Source organism: Trachurus japonicus, chromosome 23 (assembly GCF_045865225.1).
Source record: "Trachurus japonicus isolate A0001 chromosome 23, Traja_1.0".
Classification (NCBI taxonomy): domain Eukaryota; kingdom Metazoa; phylum Chordata; class Actinopteri; order Carangiformes; family Carangidae; genus Trachurus; species Trachurus japonicus.
In genome coordinates this window covers 22,468,259-22,489,696 of record NC_140929.1, presented here as the reverse complement: position 1 = coordinate 22,489,696, position 21,438 = coordinate 22,468,259, and the positions used below count along the sequence as shown (strand labels likewise).

General features: G+C 41.4%; 1 protein-coding gene across 3 annotated transcripts; it reads right to left on the bottom strand.

Annotated features, from left to right (window-relative positions):
- Positions 1 to 6,197: 6,197 nt before the first annotated feature.
- On the bottom strand, positions 6,198 to 21,084 carry recql (RecQ helicase-like). Of its 3 annotated transcripts, none has more exons than XM_085768984.1 (16): positions 21,028 to 21,084; positions 19,403 to 19,486; positions 18,029 to 18,256; positions 17,773 to 17,952; positions 17,579 to 17,685; positions 16,113 to 16,311; positions 15,821 to 15,987; positions 14,785 to 14,866; positions 14,505 to 14,653; positions 14,104 to 14,221; positions 13,880 to 14,018; positions 13,690 to 13,781; positions 13,376 to 13,592; positions 11,378 to 11,507; positions 8,419 to 8,561; positions 6,988 to 7,116 (listed from the first exon to the last, which is right to left on the bottom strand). In XM_085768984.1, exons 2-15 carry the CDS (start codon positions 19,416 to 19,418, stop codon positions 8,460 to 8,462), a joined length of 1,926 nt encoding a protein of 641 aa, XP_085625110.1. In that variant the 5' UTR covers positions 19,419 to 19,486; positions 21,028 to 21,084; the 3' UTR covers positions 6,988 to 7,116; positions 8,419 to 8,459. The 3 variants fall into 3 exon arrangements, with proteins under 3 accessions (XP_085625112.1, XP_085625110.1, XP_085625111.1); XM_085768985.1 differs by having other exon boundaries at positions 11,378 to 11,512; positions 13,381 to 13,592; XM_085768986.1 differs by lacking the exon at positions 8,419 to 8,561 and having other exon boundaries at positions 6,198 to 7,116.
- Between the last annotated feature and the right edge of the window lie 354 nt (positions 21,085 to 21,438).

The following is a 21,438-nucleotide window of genomic DNA, read 5'->3' as shown; positions in this document are numbered from 1 at the left end:
ATATTTTAAGCTTGTTTGTAGCGGAAGCTCCCAGTGTCTCAGTTCACTGCTCTTCCTGTGTCAGTGCAAATCTCGCGTGATTTGCCCTGACCGGCGGAACAATTTCCCATGTCGGGGCTTCAATACAAGAGGGACATTACACACGAGCAGTATGGAGGTATTTGGATGTTTTTTGGTGTGTCTTTTTGGACGAAGAAAAGTGGTATCCATTGACAACCATTATATGGACAAATACTGCTGCGCGGACCCCCCCCCCCCCCCGTAACTCCGAGAAGGCACGGACGAGTGTGAAAATTCTCACAGCTCTTAGTCGACATGAGGGTGAGTAGATAATGAGTGAAATTTGAATTTTGGGTGAACTATCCCTTTACTGTAATTGGTTTTATCTTCTCGCATGTTGAACACAGATGTCTGATATGAACACTACTGCAGTTATTATTATTATTTTTAATCATCGATTTGGCTTCTTTTCACCATTTCCTCTAATCCAATACACAAGATGCTGCTGTAGCTCAAAAGACTGTTTTAATCAGGTTAACTGGGTTTGGTTGAATGACTGATTGCTTTTATTATGAAGCTTAGAATCATGATTCATTAATTAATAAGGTAAAAAGGTAATAGCTTGTTTGTGCTGGTAAAATAGCAGGAATATTTGAGGTTGTGATAATACATAGTGAAGCTTTGTGATGTGAGCCTTTTATTAGGAACAAGCAGTGCAATACAGATGTGGGAGCTTTAGGTAATACAATAGCACAGGGAAATAAGCAGGCAGGTTGGAGCTGACAGAAGCTACAGTATAACCACATCATGTTCTCCTCTCCTCCTGTTGTCACCAGCCTGTAGCTGTGGGCTTGAAGGCACCATGCTGGATTACATTACACGGCACAAACACTTGTCACGTCGCAGTCATCTGGCTGCTGTGTTGTGCCACTTATTCCCCGGCGAGCAGCGGCAGCAGGCTGCGTATGTGACAGCACCGCTGCCGCACAGCTGACCTTTGACCTCCCCAAAACTAGGGACAAGGGAGATGAGAACATAAACAAGACAAGTCAGCCACATCACCATAGTACACTGCAAAAACTCAAAATCTTACCAAGAATATTTGTCTTTCTAGTCAAAATGTCATTTCTAGTCAAAACGAATCTCATTATACGTAAAATAAGACTCATCACATTAAAAAGTAGCTTGTTTTTAGACACTTTTTACTTCTTTCAAGCATATTTTCACTTGAAATAATCTGATAGTGGGGCAAGTTTTTCTTTCTTATTACAAGCACAAAAAACCTGCTTTCACTGGCAGATTTTTCTACTTATTTCAAGTGAAAATTTGTTTGAAACAAGTGAAAATTATCTAAAAACGAATTGATTGAATCTTATTTTTAGTGGAAAGAGATTCGTTTTGACCAGAAATGAGACATTTTGACAAGAAATAAGATAAATATTCTTGGAAAGATTTTGAGTTTTTGCAGTGTAGTAGCCTAACTGTTGAACAGAGTGGCAGAGTGGCTGCTAGATGTCACGTCGCCCTCTTGTGCCTGCAAACAGAATTACAGGACTCTGAATGTGCAATCGGATGATAAAATACTGTCTTGAATTTCATAATGAGGTCATTTCTGCTTCATTAATTCAGCTAAGAGACACCCTCCCCCCCCAGCAGATGGGTGAGGGGCAGACCCCCCCCTACACCACCACAACCCCCTCTACCTCGGCCACTGCGATTCATCTTGACTCCCCTCATTCAGACACCTGTAAGGACCGCTGTCACAATGCAGCACTTACTGTAGCCCCGTTGTCATGGCAATCCGGACGGTTATGTAAGTGCCGGGTGCCGGTTCCCACAAATGGTGAGAACAGAGGTCTTTGTGCTGTGACACGAGACACCACACACACACACACACACACACACGCGTAGTCAGTGTTTCCTCCAGCTGGACGTGGTCGTCTGCTCGTCACACAGGAAGCAGAGGTGTGTGTCCAGCCAAACAACAACAACAACAACAACAACACAGCCTCTATGAGACGCTTCATCTAATGCTGAGCCTTTAAAACCAGATTTTTCATCAAGTGTGTGTGCGTGTTTGTGTGCACAATTCCACATCTGTGGAAACAGACAAAACATTTTCCTGATTCACCACAGGAGAATCTGACATTTTAATGTTTTTTATATTTTCTCAGTGAAACTTAATGTGACAGTTGGCATCATTTCACTGTTTTCTAAATGATTAATCCCCTGTTGTGAAAAGCAATTGTCAAATCAGCTATAATGAATGAGTTTAATCTCTAAACACAATCTTTTTTTCTCATTGTTTGAACAATGTTTCATCATTTTCCTCTATAATCACATACTAGATGGTGATATATATATATATATAGTTGATACAGTGGAAATCCTGGACTCTGCGTGGCCTCAGGCAATGAAGCTCATCAAAGAAAACAATTTAAAAGTATTCCCTGAACGCCTCACGCGCAGGAAATGTGTAGACATCACATCATTAGGGGCCGTTCTTTGCTGCAGTGCACTGGGTAATGTATTTATGCCAGGTTTAAAAGTGTTGTGGTTGCAGAACGTGTTCATATGCCGGGTCATCATGGGGACCAGTGTGCCCCACCAGATGTTGGCTGGGATGCAGAGTGCTGCAATTTGTATGAATAATGAAAGGATGAACAATAGGGATTTGTTTAATCCTCCACATAGGTGTAAATAGTCTGTGTTGATGTTGAGCAAAAGCTGTGGTTATCAGGATGTATAATTAGATTAATAAAACGATTTAATTATCATTAAAGGGATAGTTCAACATTTTTGCAAATTGGCCCATTGCCATAATCTCTATGTTTTTAGGAGTAGGTTCGTTACCTTTAATTGTCGGTGCAAGCTATTTTTAGAACGGCGGAGCAGAGCCGCGAGCTGCTCAGAGCTACGTTATGGAGGCTAATGGGATTTCTTGGTTTCTCTCATCAAACTCATCAAATACACAATCCAACAACTCCACAACGCTCTGGTGGACAAGTTGGATTGTGTATTTGATGAGTTTGATGAGGGAAACCAAGAAATCCCATGAGCCTCCGTAGCGTAGCTCTGAGCAGCTCGCGGCTCTGCTCCGCCGTTCTAAAAATAGCTTGCACTGACAATTAAAGGTAACAAACCTACTGCTATGACAATAGGGATTATGGCAATGGGCCAATTTGCCAAAATGTTGAACTATCCCTTTAAATAATTTGGCTTTAAAATGGGACACAATGGCCAACTGATGAAGTCTCAGAAAATATACCTTCAATTTGGAACTCTCTGGGGTGTTGAGTTAGATTTTAAATTACTCAATGAACAGATTGATCTATTTGATGATCCACTGGTGGATATTGGAGTGTTGAGCTCAGTGTGACGCTGCAGGAGCTCATGGGAAGTTAGATGAGCTCCTGTTGGACTAAAGGCTTGTGTACAGAACAGTCACGAATCCTGAGTGAACACACTCACAGGCACTTTACCGTCACTCTACCGTCATGTGATTGTTCTTCCCTCACAGGACCAATGGCAGCGAACACCAGGCTGTAAACAAAGTAAGTATGTGTGATAATGTACAGTGGGACTGGAGCGACACCATGCTGACAACGTCTGGTATGAGTTTCTCCTCCTGATAGAGACACAACTGTCAGCAGAGCTGCGGTGTCTGCAACGTGTCAGTGTTTTTCTCTGCCGCCGGGGGCGACGGTTCACCACATCCATGTTGAAGACAGAGTCACACTTCAGATAAATGAAAAACACTGTCACTGTTCTCCTCCCCTGACAGGAACACTCCTCTACTGACAGACACATGGATCAACACAAGAGGGATCTATCTATCTATCTATCTATCTATCTATCTATCTATCTATCTATCTATCTATCTATCTATCTATCTATCTATCTATCTATCTATCTATCTATCTATCTATCTATCTATCCATCCACCCACCCACCCATCCATCTATCCATCCATCCATCTATCATCCATCCATCCATCCATGATCTATCTATCTATCTATCTATCTATCTATCTATCTATCTATCTATCTATCTATCTATCCATCCATCCATCCATCCATCCACCCACCCACCCACCCACCCATCCATCTATCCATCCATCCATGATCTATGCATCCATCCATCCACCCATCCGTCTATCCATCCATCTATCTATCCATCCATCCATTCACCCATCCATCTATCATCCATCCATCCATCCATCTATCTATCCATCCATCCATCCATCCATCCATCCATCCATCCATCCATCCATCCATCCATCTATCTATCTGTATCTTCTTTTTATGCTTTTTTTCTTTGCTATATTTTCTTTTTTTCTAGTCTATATATATACATATATGTCTCTATATACATATATACTTAATTTCTTCTTTTACTACTGTTTTGTCATGAGTCATGAGCTTTGTGCCGTCAGATGAAGTTCACTCTCTCAAAGTTGAGTAAGAAGTCCATCCTAGTATGTCATCCTAACAAAGACAGACTGACACAACCCTCCTCCTGCTTGTGCTCACGTTCTTGCTTGTTAAATGTACAAGAACATAAAATAATAATAATACTGATAAAAAAATAAATAAAATAAAATAATAATAATAATAATAGCCATAACACATAACTGTCACTCCCTGCCGATGGCTCATCTCACCGCTGCAGCTGTGGTCCGACACCCCAAACATCTTCCCCCAGAAGCTGGTTTCACGTGGTGGTTTAGATGTGTGTTTCTGTTGTCTAGCACCATTTGAAATCAGTGTTCTTGGGGACAGGAGGACAGCTCCGGCAGTGAATGAGCCTCACGAGGACGAGCTCAGGACAGCCCTCCCTCCCTCCCTCCCTCCCTCCATCCTTCCCTCTCCTCCTCACCTCCTCCCTCACCTCTTTTTCTCCACCAACAGATAACTGATTTCTTCTGATGCTTAGAGCCTGCTGCGGCCGTCTAGCACCATTTGAAATCGGTTATAAAACCGTGGATCAGTACATCTGTGAGTCTTTAACCAAACTACCAGAAGAAAGTAAACACTGTCTCCTGCTGGAAGAAGAGTTTGTGGGACACTCTGACGAGTCAAGGACAAACTACCTGACCTCAGCTTTATAATAAACCATTTTATCCATATTGTAAGGGTGAGTATTTGTGTTACGTAATGTTGCTGCACTGACCTGATCTGCACCACTGGGGGATCATACAAGTCACAGATTATTTAGCAGTTCTTAAACATGAGAAGGAACGTCTTCTTTGTGAAATACACTTCATACTACAGCTCAGTGCCCCATGACTTTATTTTTCTGATAATGAACGTGAAGCAAAAGAGATCCCGTCCAGTTCACTTTGAAGATTGTCACAGAAGGAAAACTACAGGTCATGTTCTCTGACCTCTGACCTCTCTTATGTCACTAGTTATATTCTTGCCAGTACAGAGCTTTTTCATTCAAAACACATGTTAGATTTATTTCTATAATGCATGATGTATGATGATTACATACAGTATGTTAAGATTTGGAATATACAAATAAAAATTGAATTGTAATAACAGACCATGTTGTGTGTTATATTTTTATTCAGCGTTGTCATGTTCTCCAACTCATATGTGCATACATAACATACAGTATGTTTTGTGAGGATTAAAAAAAAAACATTGGGGGATGACCCAAACAGAAATAAGTGGAACAATATTACCAACAGCAGAGGTACATGTACAGTATACATCATGACAAAAGATCATACATTTATTTTTAAGTTATACCTAATAAAAAATAACTCATTTTCTGAACATTACCGTTTGTCTTCATAACGGTTGACAAATATAAAAAAAAGAATAGAAATGTGTTCACACAACTAGTAAATTAGTAAAAACAACTAATTTACAACTAGAAAACTAATGTGCTAACTCCTCACTTAATGAGGGGACTTCGGACGTGTCTTTTTGAGACATAACTGAAAGAACCCACCCTGCAGGTGTCACAGTAAATACATACAGTAATAACTGTCTTTAGGTCTTATACAGTACAAACACTGCAAAAAAACTCTCACTTTTATTAAATGTTAGTTGTTCATTCAGGACAAAGGCTGATTTCAGAATCTTTCCAGAATTAAATTAACAGGCCATGGGACAGGTCACGTTGCCATTTGGACTGATTCATAATGTTGATGAAACAGAACTTCACAATCATGAAAACTCAGGAATTGGCAACAATATAAAAACATATATCAATGAATCTATGAAGTGAAGTTCGAAACATCTTATAATATTCATGGGCAGACATTTTTGTTTGTGGGAGAATAATACAAGTATGTTTTGGTCCCAGGTCAGATTTGTGTCCAATCTCTCCAAGGTCAAACCTACAGTAGCTTCTTTATGTGGGACAGTGGTTAACAGAGTCAGTGTGTCCTCCAGCTGCTTCCTGTGAATATCAGCGGTGGATCAGTTTCTGCCTGCTGCTCACTCGTGTCCACAGGCTGCGAGCTGTCTGGGCGATGGTCACCCCGCGGGGAAGACGGAGACTCCTCAGAGGCTCCCTGATGCACGCCAGCACTCCTGGCTCGGCGGGCTGCCCCAGGTATTCGTGGGAAATGTGGTTTATCCTCCTGAGCTGTCTGCTGTAGTAGTTCCTCAGCTCGCACAGCTCCTCGGCCGCCGTGTCGGAGATTCCCGAGGTCTGGGATGGAGAGCTGGGCACGCTGTAGGCGAGGGCGACGCCGTCTGGACGCAGAGCGGCAACGTCCTCCGCCTCTAAGTTAGCACGGGGTTTCCTCCTCGATCTCTGAGGGGTGGTGGATTTCCTCTTTGAGCAGGGTTTACCTGGACATGATGGCGTTTTCTGATCATCACCAACACAGTTATCTATTATGTTAATTTCAACATCAACAACTACATGTTGAGTCCTAATGTCTTCGTCTTCCTCGCCGTGTCTGTGTGGGACTTGTTTTGGTTCCTCTGTCTGTTTGTCTGTCTGGCCGACCGGCCTCAAGTCCTGTTTCCTGGACAGGTTCCTCTGTTCTTTAAATAGTTTCTGTTTGGGTTGTGGGGGGCAGCTGTTGTCCATGACAACGGGGTCAAAGGTTATCTCACCCTCCTTCTCACTGACGTCAACAGCTGATGATTCCTGTGAATGTGAAAACCAGTGTTAGTGAACAACAATAGAAACAACAGTAGCATTTAAACATGAATCCAGAAAAAAATGTTCAACATGCCAAAATACTGCAGGCAGCCATATTTATATTTTCTTTAAAGGTATGGTTCAACATTTTGGCAGATTGGCCCATTGCCATAATCCCTATAGTCATAGCATTAGGTTTGTTACCTTTAATAGTCGGTGCAAGCTATTTTTAGAACGGCGGAGCAGAACTGTGAGCTGCTCAGAGCTACGCTACGGAGGCTAATGGGATTTCTTGGTTTCTCTCATCAAACTCATCAAATATACAATCCAACGTGCATCAGTTTTTGCATGAATTTACCTCGAAAACAACTCGTAACGTTCCATTATTATCTTATAGCGTGGTGAATGTGCAGGTCACAACTTGTCCACCAGACCGTTTTGGAGTTGTTGGATTGTGTATTTGATAAGTTTGATGAGGGAAACCAAGAAATTCCATTAGCCTCCGTAGCGTAGCTCTGAGCAGCTTGCTGCTCTGCTCCGCCGTTCTAAAAATAGCTTGCACTGACAATTAAAGGTAACAAACCTATACTCCTAAATCTATAGGGATTACAGCAATGGGCCAATTTGCCAAAATGTTGAACTATCCCTTTAAGTTCCTCTGAGGCAACATGGAGCCAAGTCTGTGCAGTCAGTGAGAATGAACTGATCATGTGCAATGAAATGTTAGTGAAAGTTAGCAAAAGCATGCACCTGAGTATGAACACTGGCACTAAGAAACATGAGTGATGGGCTTGGGCAATAATAAAGTCAGTCAAATAAACTACTGTTTTATTTGCCAACACAAAATACAGCAAAACTGTGAACCATGCAACAATCATGACACCAAATTATTAGAAAATATTATAGATTTTCCAGCTAGGTGGCAGCCCTATAGAGGCTATGCTACTATAATCACATTTAAATTTAGCTTGATCCAATGAGCAGTGAACATTAGCAGTTAAAAATGAATGTACAGGCAGTATAGTTAGTATTAGTTAGTATAGCTCCTAACCCATGCAACAACAATTGGAGGTTGTGTTGCCAATAATTTCTTCATCACCCATTATTAATGATTAGTCGATATCATGCTTATTATGATACAAGTTATAAAGCTTTTTGTTGATTACCAGTTAATTAAAAGCAGACTCTGTTCAATCCTCTAACACCCAGATAGTCTGATCCAAATGTATACAAAGGGAAGTGCAGGTCTGGACAGCGCCATGCCAAAAGAAGCAGCAGTGAACAGAACAAAAGAATGAAGGACTGTACTTTGTCAGCTTGTCCTCTCAGTGGGGTGGGATGGGGGGGGACTAGGGGCGTGTCTTGTTTTTCTTGGACGCAGGGGCGTCTCCAGCACTCTGATTTGATCTCTTTCCCTCTTTGGCTTTGGCCTGGTCACTCGCAGCTTTTACCTGCAGGTCATTGACAACAGGCTTTTACTCGAGAGGGTTCACACCTATGTGGAGTGGATGAGGGGACGCTAAAGAGGACAACATTGGACACTTAAGACTGGACAAGGATGTACAGGACAGTATCTTCCACTTCGACAGGGATCTGACACCATCCAGCCTGGGCTTTGAAGAAGCATGTCTTATTTTTTTGCTATTGCTACATGGCTAACGTTAGCATCAGCAGCTGTTACTTGTAGCTCCAGAACAAACGTTGGAGTTCATCATCTCTTTAGAGTTGCTGTCTCCAGCAGTGAGCAGCATCCCTTTCAGTTTGCTTCTATTTCAATCACTTCTTCTCATCAACTGAAGTTAGCATGCAGCCTGGTGGGCCAGTGTCATTACTTCCCAGTAACATCCAGGCTGCACTGACAGCTCTTTCTATGAGCTCTTGTCTTGTAAACACAGTGATGGCTCAAGTTCTCTGCAAGACTGGTGAGTCAACAGCTGCTGATGCTAATGTCGGCTACGTAGCACGAGCAAAACACTTTAATACGGCTCATTTTAATTACATCATCATCTGAGTTTTTACTTAGAAAAGGATGCATTACTTTCAAGTCTTTGCCAAATGAGTTTAAACAACACTGGTCAAACCAATCAGTGGCAGGAAACTCAACATTTCCCATGCTAGTGCTCCACAGCAACACATTATACTTGGACATATAATAATAGATAATAGGACTGGGTCACACTCTTGGTTATGACTGGTCGGTGTACTGTATGTGGTTAATGTAAAACACTGATGACATTGCTGAAGACTGTTGAGGGTTCCAACCAACTAGCTTCAATTGGGAAAAACCAAATTGTAAAGTCACTAAATGTTGCTTGATGATGTCATATGTTAATTATGATATAGATACCACTTTCAAACCTTAGGTGATTTGCCTTTCTGAGGCTGATCTCAGTGTTACAGTCCTGCAACTGATTGGTTTGCCAGAGTTGAAGATTTATATTTACTCTGACTAAGTAACTGATTATTGCCTTGGAACTGTGTTAATGTGTCTATATTTAAAACTATTTCACAATCACTTTTCACAAACACAGTCCCGGGACCTTCCAGGGTTCACAATGTCCCTGGCATGTGTCAGTGTTTGTGTTGTTACTGTCAATGCCAGAAGGGGGAGACAGTTCTGCACTGCACTAAATGAATGAATATATCAAAAGGGGCAGTGATACTACAGTGTATTCTCCTCCACACCGGTTGTATTTTTGCCTCACATTTAAAACTCATGGGGCCAAAATTGCAAAACAAAAAAAGAAAATGTGTATTTTAGATTAGAAGTGTAATCTACGTGAACTACGATGATTTAATCTACAATTAATCAAGTTAGAGTACTAATGATCATTATCAGCAGCTGTGTGGTGAAGGTTTTTGTTTTTACATTGTCAGGTCTTTAAAGTCCAAACACAAAACTCTTGAATATCAGTGTACACAGAGTCAAACTGACATTTAACTTAGATTCAAGTGACTTACCTTTGTGGACTTTTAGACAATTAGAAAACATGTGAAAGGATTTTATATGACCGATTGACACATCAGGCACACATTGGAAGAAGAAGAAACTGATTAGACAGACTTCACAAAAACAGAGAGGAGAAACTGGAAAAAAAAACACATCACTGAACAAAACACAGGAGAAATAGAGAAATAGTTTAGTAGAGCACTGAAGAGAAGAGCCCCACATCTACTGGAGTGAGAGGATTTTTCTAAGTTATTATATATGAGCCAATATTATATTCATCAAAAGCAGGATTCACTGCTGCCAGAACCATTACTGTGATTCTTACTCTAACCTAAACTTCTTTTTTGTGAATGTTTACCCCCCAAAAAACAGTGTTGTAAAACTCCAGTTTCAGTTTGGACTCATCTCAAGATATCACATCACTTTACGGAACTAATCACAGAGTGAACTCAGCATTTCAGAAATCATATCTATGCATCAAGAAGGAAAAAATTTAAATATCACACTGACATTCTTCACAGCCTTTGCTATGATTTCCTATAATTTAGTTCAGATGCCTCTCATTTCCCTTTGAGATGTTTCTGCACCTTGACTGAAGGATGACTAATACTGAACATCCTGTCTGGTTTCCCCTAAACTTTCACTGGGGAGAGGCTTCGTCTGGTCACTCTGCAGTGCTGCAGTCGGGTTCTTACTCATCCCTCAAGATGATCTTACCAAGGCCACGTCCCTCTGATTTCTCTGTTTGGCCTGCAGCCAGAACTGGTTGTTCCAAACCTGTTATTTAAGAGTTGTGGAGGCCACTGTGCTCTTGGGAGCCTTGGATGCAGGAGTAGAGCATTTCTTCTGTATCTGTGCCTCAACCCAGTCCTGTCTCTGAATCCTGTATGCAGTTGAATGCCGAAGCCTTTTGCTACAGTACGCGTGTCTTTCTACATCCTACCCAATCAGCTGAATTCACCACAAGTGGACTGGATGAATGGTGATGAATGAACTGGTGATCAAGGTGTAGAAACATCTCAAAAATGATGGAAAAGAACTGAGCTACAATTGTGTCATAGCACTACTGTCATAGTAATTGTGATATTTCAGTTTCTCCTGTTTAATATCCTTGCAAAAAAAAAAAGTTAACATGTCAATATATAAAAAAAGATAATATTGGAGTGAGAGAATTTGGGGAATAAAATAATATTTCAATATTGTCTTTGTGTTTTTTACATATTATGCAGAGTGTGCTAGAGATAGAGATAGACATGCAGGAACATCTGTTGAAGTGTTTTGTGATGCATCACTGTGACACTGAACAGGTGTACTCACGTCAGGGAATGAAGACAGTGTTTTACTGATGGTCATGCTGAAGGTGTGAGTCTGGCTCTTCAGCAGAGGAGCCTTCCTGCCCAGCTTCATGTAGAAGTAGGTGGTGTACGGAGTGAAGCTGAAATCCTCTCTGAGGTCCACACACAGACAGGGGGGAGTCACACACTTGCGTCAGACTCAGAGCTGTTCAGAGTGTCTTACACTACATCAACCAGACCATATCTGAGCGCTCATTTTGTAATTTGGCTAATCCTCTGGTAATTAACAGTAATTATCTACAGCTGAGAAAATTAGCTTGTCGATTAATTCATCAGTGATTGCCAACTAACCATCCACCTCCTAGAAATTATTAAAGGGATACTACCACATTTTGGCAAATTTGCCTATTGCCATAATCCCTATAGTCATAGAAGTAGGTTCTTTACCTTTAATTATTGGTGCATGTTGTTATGAGATCGGCAGGGCAGAGACGTGAGCTGCTCAGCTAATGCTATGGAGGTGAATGGTACAGGGCGCCTGTCCCTCAAAACACATGAAGCAAATACTCTGAACTATTTGCGCTTTTGAAATCACTCCGCCCAGCAGCCATGTATGGAATGTAGTTCTGGTTATGCATTTGCCTCCAAAACAACTCTGTCTTGTAATGTTACATTATTATTTCATAGCATGGTGAATGTGCAGGTCACAACTTGTCCACCAGAGCGTTTTGGAGTTGTTGGATTGTGTATTTGATGAGTTTGATGAGGGACAGGGGACCTGTACCATTCACCCCCATTGTGTTCGCTGAGCAGCTCGCGTCTCTGCCCCGCTGATCTCAAAACAAAATGCACCGATAATTAAAGGTAATGAACTTACTTATATGACTATAAAGATTATGGCAATATGCGAATTTGCCAAAATGTTAAACTATCCCATTACGCCAGAAAATAAGCAGGTTCTCAATAAAAATGTAGCTACCGTATTTTCCGCACTATAAGACGCACCGGATTATAAGACGCACCTTCAATGAATGGCCTATTTTAGAACTGTTTTCATATATAGGGCGCACCGGATTATAAGGCGCATACCGTAGATGACCATTTAGTAGCCCGGGCGTTTATAAGAACCAGGCGCGTATTTGCAACAGGCTACAATTTATTTTTGCAATGAGCAGCACCAGACCATCATGCAAAGAACAAGGTGGTCACCCGCTGGAACAAAACTACTCCCGACATCGTTATTGACATCAAACAATAAATACAAAGACTGTGTTACCGCGACACAGGGAGCTGATCATATCAGTGTTATGAACGATAGCGGGAGGGGGGGTCGATCGCGGTAATTTCAACATAGCGCATTTATCTATTTGTCTTTGTCTATTAGTAGTCCAGCGCGACGGGATAGGTCCCTGTGTTTGTGTGTCTGTGTGTGTGTGTGCACCTGCATGCGAGAGAGAGCGAGAGGAGGGGCTGACTGACAGAAGAGGTGAGAGCCGGTGATACGCTGTTAAAAAAAACTTTTTTTCTGTGCAAGGCTATGGTAAACACTTAATCGCCCGGGCGTTTAATTGAACCGGCGTTTATTTTGCCAAATGAGGTCGGACCCCGGCGGCTATTAGAGCACAGGCGCGTATTTGCACGCGGGCGACTATTTGGTCATCTACGGTAGAATAGAAGATACTGTAGTCAAACTGGGGTTACGTTATGCATCCCCTAGATGGAGCTGAGTATGAATCAACCAATTGATCCATATATAAGGCGCTCCGTATTATAAGGCGCACTGTCGTTTTTTGAGAAAATTAAAGGCTTTTAAGTGCGCCTTATAGTGCGGAAAATACGGTACTGTGATTTGAAAACAACACAAATCAGTAATATACCAATAACACTGGCCTTAAAATCAATACATAGGTCAATCTGTTTAGAAAAAAGGAACACAATGTCAAGCCAGAGTTTCCAAATAATATGACGACAATGTCTAAATCCTGACAAAGTGAACAGAAACAACGGAGCATGACGTTACTTGAGGTATCCCTGCACCAGCATCTGCACGATCACAGCCTCGGCCTGCAGCCGGGACAGCGTGGTGACCTGCATCATCTTCCTGTGCTTGACGGGGCCTTTCCCCATCCACGCCTCCATCAGCTTCAGAGGGGTCAGCTTCTCATCCGAAGATGCTGCCAGCTCCAGGATCTCCACCACCTGCCTGGCATGCTGGGTAATGTTCACAGTAGTGCAGCCTGGAGGAGCAGAGATTAGATTTGTGGCTAAAGATTTGTCTTTTCAACAAGAAACAAAGATTTTTTTCAAGTCAGAAAACATATCCCGTACACACACCTTTTGCATCGCGGCAGTTATCACACATCTGGTTGCATCCTTTATCGTCCCACACCTCGTCAAAATGGGCAGCCATGAGAGAGCGCCTACACCTTCATGGAGCAAACATGAGATTCAACAGATATTCAAGTCATGCTGTGAAAGCACTCATCCATCATAGTATGGGTGTGTGTGAGTGTGTGTGTATTACTTGTCAGCATTCTGGCAGTAGTTAACCATCTGCAGCAGCTTCTGTTGACCCACGTTCTCCATGACCACCATGGTGCTGATCCTGAAGATATCAGAGTAGCCATAGTAGACGATGCAGTCTGCTGGACTGTCATTTCGCCCTGGAGAGACAAAATGTTAAATGAGGGTATATTAGAAATAATACTCTGCTATAATGTCCTGATGGAAATAAAGAGCCGACCCTACCTGCACGTCCACTCTCTTGGTAGTAGTTCTCCATGGACTTGCTGATGGTGTGGTGGATGACAAACTTAACATCAGGCTTGTCGATGCCCATGCCGAACGCCACAGTGGCGACGACCACCTGGAGGACACACGGTCACATAATGACATCTTCAAATATAACAACAATAGCAGTTTTCATTTGTTACCTTATGGTTTTTTCCCCCCCTTTCCTCTTACTTCCTTCTTTCAGTTTTTTTTATTTTGTAAGAATAAGAAGAATTTTATTGATCCCCAAAGGGAAATTAATCAGCTCATCTACCATTTGTTCCAAGTTACCTGATTCCATTTAACATTCAGTGTAAAAACTAATACTGAAAGTGTAAAAATCATATCAGAAATCACATCATATCACACCCATTTACCAGAATTTTGTTGGAGTTCCACTGGCGGTGAACCTGGGTCTTGTCAGCAGGCTCCATGTTAGCGTGGTAAGCAGCAGCCAGGATGTTCCTCTTCTGGAGCTCAGAGGCCACAGACTCTGCATCCTTCTGAGAGAACACGTACACAATCCCTGCGACAAATAAAACACACACACACACAACAGGAAGTGAGCAGTGAATACATACAGTTCAAATGATCTATTTAGTCACACGTCTAAAACTGCATTAGAGCTGCTTTTAATTTTATAATTTGATACCGTACCTGACTGGTTCTTGTATTTTTTGTTGATCAGAGCGGCCATGTCACCTATTGATACATCGTTGTCCGAATCTTTCATACGAACCTGAGAAAAATCAGACTGTTAGTGCCACTGTTCTATTTTCTATAGGAGGAGTGAAAATAACTTGTTTCATGTGTTCACTTTGACAGTTGAGAGCAAAAATCCAAAGATGTCATTTCTGACCTATGACGAAAGTTGCAAGCTGCTTTTAATAGTGAACAATTTCTTTACCCACTCACGAATACAACACAAGAAGGAAACAACTTATAAAGGGGAAGAGACGTAAACTGAAATGTACAAGTCTTAGCGTGACCATTAAAGGATCACAGACTTGGAATGAGGTTGAGAGCACGATAAAAGAGTCTGCATCACTGTCTATTTTTAAAAAGAGATTAAAACAAACAAACTACTGCTGAAATATGTTTTAATCAAGCTCGGTTTGCTGTTTTTCTGTTTCATGTACCTGTGCCTCATGAGTTGTTATTGTGTTATTATTGTATTAAACCATAAACTCTTTGTATTTATGGAATTACTTTAGATGGTTAGGTAGATTTTAGGTAGAAATAGGAATTGTTTTTCATAATATATTGTATTGTTGTTTTGATGTCTCTGGGCCCCCGTTCATAAGCTACAGATAGCTTCTGGGGTTTCCCTTTTTACAAGATCATGTCTGCTGTATATTATGAATTAAAATTGTATTTGGGATTTTAAAATGATTTGTAAAATAAAAACGGACCTTGAACCTTGAACTGGAATACCCTGAAGCTGGAGGATATGATACAGCTTCAGAAGTTTGTGAAAACCCTAATAATGGCTAAACATGTGGCTCCAGCTGTCCTGTCATGTAAGCAGCTGCTAAACAGCCCACATGGTTTTTAAAAGGTCAGACACGTGTTAGCAGGTGTGTGCAGAGCAGGTGGGAGGATGTTCAGAGAGGCATCTGCTGTGTTTGTGTGTGTTTGTCCGTAACGCAGGTGGCTGAGGTGTGCGAGTGAGTGTAGTTGCCATGGAGACCACCTCGTAGTAGAGATTGGTTCGGTTGAAGGACGAGGTGAGCGTGATTGGCTGAGACAGACACAGGATCTTCTCGCAGTCCTTGAGGACGCCACTGGTTGCCGTGGCGGTGAGGCCGATGAGGGGCACTTTGGGGAACTGCCTCTTCAGGATGCCCAGCAGTTTGTAATCTACACAACAACAAACACACAAAATAATTCAAATCTCTTCTAGACCTTTCAATTTTATCTGAAAGAGAAAACTAAGACCATCTAAGGAGAGAGGACCCCCCCATTAAATTCAGATCCCGTCCCACCTGGTCTGAAGTCGTGTCCCCACTGGCTGCAGCAGTGCACCTCGTCCAGAGCGATGCGACTCAGCAGATTTGCATTGTGGGCTTTCTCCAGACGAGACATGAACATTTTGCTCTTGGCGATCTTCTCAGGAGTCACGTACACCAGCTTGAAAGGGCTGTTTGGATCGATCATTCCAGCCATCACTGTCTTGCTATGCTCCTAAAAAAAGTTTAAATAAAAAATAAAAATGTGAATAAAAATATATGTATAATATATACACATCTGGTTTAACATATTTAACTGGTTTTCCAGGCAGTATGGCATCTGTATTCCTCCTGAATGCACCATGGCACTTTTTGGCAAGCCCTCAGGATAGGCATGGTGGCAGCCAAAAAAATAATACTATTAAATTGGAAATCCCCAGCCACACTATGTTTCAATAGGTGGCTCAATGAGATGTGTTCTGTTGCTAGAATGGCGTATATTCGCTACAACACAAATAACTCTCAAACACTCTTCCAGAGGATCTGGAAGCCATTTTTGGCATTGCTAGATGGGATCTCTTAATTAATTTCTCCATCTAGAAGTGTTGTTACTATGTTAAACCTATGTTTACACGTAGGTGGGACTATGTTGATGGACTGCCCCCCTATAATTTCTTTTCCTTCTTTCTTTGTTTTTCTGTTTTATTTTGTTCTGTTTCGTTTTGTAACCATTAATTACTCTCTTAGCAGGTAAAGATACCATTAGTTATTGTCTTTTTTCTTTAAGGTCTTTGGAACTTTACATTTTGATGTTATGGTCTCTAGTTGACTCATGCCTGCTAAAATGGGCTATTTGTTTCTTTGTTTGTTGGTTGGTTGGTTGGTTGGTTTGCTTGTTTGTTTCGTCTTTTTTGTGTGATTTGTCTGTTTGTTAAAAAAGAGAAAAAAAAAGCTCACAAATAAAATATATAAAAAATAAAATAAAATAAAAAAGTGAAAATTCATGTGAAAATATTTCATAGCTGGTCACAGTTTTGAAAAAGTAAATTTGATGAAAGATTGATTAAAACACACAACGTAAACAATGTGACTGTAGAGGACATGGAGATAGGCTACTGAAGGAGGAGGGCAGACACCAGTGGTTTTGGTTTCTGTTTAAATCTAATGGCTGATGGCTGAGGGAGGTTTGTTTTGCCACTCAGTCTGAACAAAAGGGGCGTGTCCCAGAGCAACGTGACGTACACACATATTCTAAATTAGAATATAGAATATTAATCAAACAGCCACATACAGCATCTTTCCAGGAAATGTGTAAACTGCATTTTCCACAATCCTAGATCTTAACATATTTTTAAAGAAGTCATTTCTACCTACTGTTGTCACCGGCAATTTATTTTTGTGGATTGTGAGGTTTGTGAGCAGTATAACAGGGAGGAGAGGGTTAATGTTAGAGTTAGGGAGGAGAACAAAAGTGAAAGTAAACGTTGAGCTGATGTCGTTACCTTGCTGCTGGAAGCGTTCAGCATGACTGCTGGCACATTCATCGACTTCAAGTACATGATCTGGTCCTCCATCAGGGACACCAGGGGAGTCACCACCAGAGTAAAGCCTGAGACACACACACGAGTCAGTGAGTGTGTAAAGTACACACAGAACAAACAGAATTACCTCACAAACTGTGTATCAGTGTGTGTACCCTTGGAGCAGAGAGCTGGCAGCTGGTAGCAGAGACTTTTTCCTCCTCCTGTCGGCATAACCAGGAAGAGATCTTTGCCCGACAGGGTCAGATTGATGGCCCTCAGCTGCAGCCGTCTGAACTTGGAGAGGCGGAATGAGCTCTTCAGGCACTGATCCACTTCTTTAGACCACGGAAAGTCTGAAGAGACAAAGAATAATTAACACACAAAGCTATTCACTCTTTACAGTGTACTGTAACCATGTGTGCACCGTACCTGTTCCATCATAGCGTTTCAACTCCTTCTGGCTCATCGCAGGCTCAGGTTTAGACTTGGAGGAAGATGAGGATGAGGAGGACTGTGCAGCGTCACAGGCCTCCCCCAGCGACTGCAGCAGCGCATTCTTACGGGAGGTGAGGTCAGCCTGCTTCTGCAGCAGCTCCGTGATCTGCAGCTCCACCAGCTCCAGCTCGGCCTCCACTGAGTCCAACTCAGCCTGCGCATCTGAGGACAAAAGACACACCAAGGATCAGCAGGTTCAACTTAAAGGGATAGTTCAACATTTTGGCAAATTGGCCCATTGCCATAACCCCTATAGTCATAGCAGTAGGTTTGTTACCTTTAATTGTCGGTGCAAGTTATTCTTAGAACAGCGGAGCAGAGCCGTGAGCTGCTCAGAGCTACGCTATGGAGGCTAATGGGATTTCTTGGTTTCCCTCATCAAACTCGTCAAATACACAATCCTACAACTCCACAACGCTCTGGTGGACAAGTTGTGACCTGCACATTCACCACGCTATGAGATAATAACAGAACGTTATGAGACAGAGTTGTTTTCGAGGTAAATACAGAGACTGCTTGCTGAAAAACTGTCCCTGACAGAAACATGCATCAGTGGTTTCGCATGAATTTACCTCGGAAACAACACTACGTTATCATCTCATAGCGTGGTGAATGTGCAGGTCACAACTTGTCCACCAGAGCGTTTTGGAGTTGTTGGATTGTGTATTTGAGGAGTTTGATGAGGGAAACTAAGAAATCCCATTAGCCTCCGTAGCGTAGCTCTGAGCAGCTCATGGCTCTGCTCCGCCATTCTAAAAACAGCTTGCACTGACAATTAAAGGTAACGAACCTACTCCTAAAAGTATTGGGATTATGTCAATGGGCCAATTTGCCAAAATGTTGAACTATCCCAGTTATCAGTTTGCTATTGATGTTATTCTTATTATTAAAAAAACAAACAAAACTGTTGTATTTGCCCAAATATCCATTATTTACATAAAGTTTTACATCAGGGAACAGTAGTGGATTTTGGCTGAGTACATTTGCAGCAGGTGGATTCATATGAGTGATGTTGACATTGTGAACATGACACTAACAGGTCTCACACATGCACAGGTAAGTAATCCACTGAGACTCACACCTCTGTGACTAATGATGACTTTCTCTCCACACCACCACCGCCCCCTATTTCCCTCTGGGGATACGGAAGAGCCATCCCAATTACGTCAAACCTCTCCAAGTATAAACAACGGCAGAATTACCACAGAGGGCCCTGTGACTGTTTATATCTAGCACTGCTGCAGCATTTGGTGTCATGTAAATAAATCCAGTGTAAAGCAGTTCAGTTGGGTTGAGGATCAGACTTACCATTATTATGAGCCATACTTCTCGAGACTGGTTTCCTCTGAAAGGAGTTTGAATTCACACTCTCAGAGTTGTTGATGTGATTCTCTATATAAAAAAAAAACAGAAAAAAGCGTGTTCAACAAGTTCAGTTTTATCCACCACCCATGTACAAGTATTATGTACAGTTTATCAAAATATTAACAAAATCTCAAAATGGTCAAGTGCAACAACCAAATCACAGGGGTTTTGATTGACTTTTGACAGAGGTCAAATGTGTCAACGTATCATTATGAAACACTGTGGTGTTAGGCATTGCTCTGTCTGCAAATTACTCTCAGAAAATTCACATCTTTATCATTTTTATGCATTTTGTCAATAACATATGGGTATTTAAACAATACTCACTAAATTCCTGACTCATATCACAATTAAAGTATCAGTCAAATATATAGACACTATATAAATTGTCTTTACTGCATCAGTCCGCCCTTATGATAAGATAAGATTATGATCCTGACCTGTTATCACTATGATAAGACATCAAAGGCTTCTTACTTACTTACTTACTTACTCTACTTTTATCACTGGAGCTTTTGCTGTTACTTGTACCAATACCAAACTTCTACTTTTTAATCATATTTCATATACAAGATGTGAGAATGTTACAGAGGCCATGCATTGCAACAAGCTGAAAGAAGTGAAATGATTGAAATTATTATTATTATTATTATTATTATTGAGAGTGTTATTTTCAACCAGCACCTCTTCACCTACAAACTAACAGTCTGTCAGATCAAATGTAGAAAAGAAAAGTCACCTAACCTCTATCAGGCGATGTAAAATGAGGTTCTGAACTGACATTAGATTCACTTTCTGTTTCAGTGAGCTACGCAGCCACATGGAGAGCATCACATCCAAACATTATTAACTGCATCACTCCTTATGATAAAATATAGGATTATGATCCTGTTATCACTGTGATAAAACATCAAAGGCTTCTTACCTGACTCTACTTCTAGCCTATCACTGAAGCTTTTGCTGTTACTTGTACTAATACCAAACTTTCACTTTTTAATCATATTTTACATACAATAAGTTGGAATGTTACAGAGGCCATGCATTGCAACCAGCTGAAAGAAGTGAAATGATTGAAATTATCATTATTATTATTATTATTATTGAGAGGGGTATTTTCAACCAGCACCTCTTCACCTACAAATTACCAGTCTCTCAGACCAAATGTAGAAAAGAAAAGCCAACTAACCTCTATCAGGCGATGTAAAATGAGGTTCTGAACTGACATTAGATTCACTTTCTGTTTCAGTGAGCTACGCAGCCACATGGAGAGCATCGTATCGAAACCCGACTGCAGGGCTGCACCCATCCCATGAAGTAGGGTCAATTACCGTTAAGTTAGCTGTTAGCTAGTTTGTTTGACTTAGCCAGAGACTAAGGACTTTTGACTTAACCACACCGGATACAATAGCATTGTATTAAAACAGTCTCCCTCCCATGTCTCTTCCATTCTTCCTGGTCAACAAGGTTGTCTGTGCTCCACTGAAGAACCAGCCCTTTATCCTGTTGTCTGAATTAAAGTAAACTTCTGCGACAAAACTTTGAAAATAGCTAAATTTCAACTAACTCACCATTTAGCAGCTCAGTCAGTCCAGGCCGCTGTCTTGTTGTACGACTCCTTCACGGTTGCTATAACAGACCGCACCGGCCAATATAAACACTCCTGATAAGAGGAGAAAGTGTTACTGCCCTGAGTGAGGCCTAGCAGGCTGCCTGTAAATGTCGCCTCTCACGCTAGCATTGACACACCTTTATCACCCATGGTCCACCAATGGACTGTGTAATTGGTTACATTTCTACAATCATATGTTTACTACAGGACTGCGGGACCTGCATCAGAGAAAAGATCCCGCTGTCTCGGCTCCTGGGCTGCGCAGCCTGACAGACTAAACTCAGGACTAATTATTTAAACAAGATCATTTTGAGGCATTCAAGAAACATGTATGTTAGAAATTAGCAACACGTTTAGAAAGTAAAAGTTC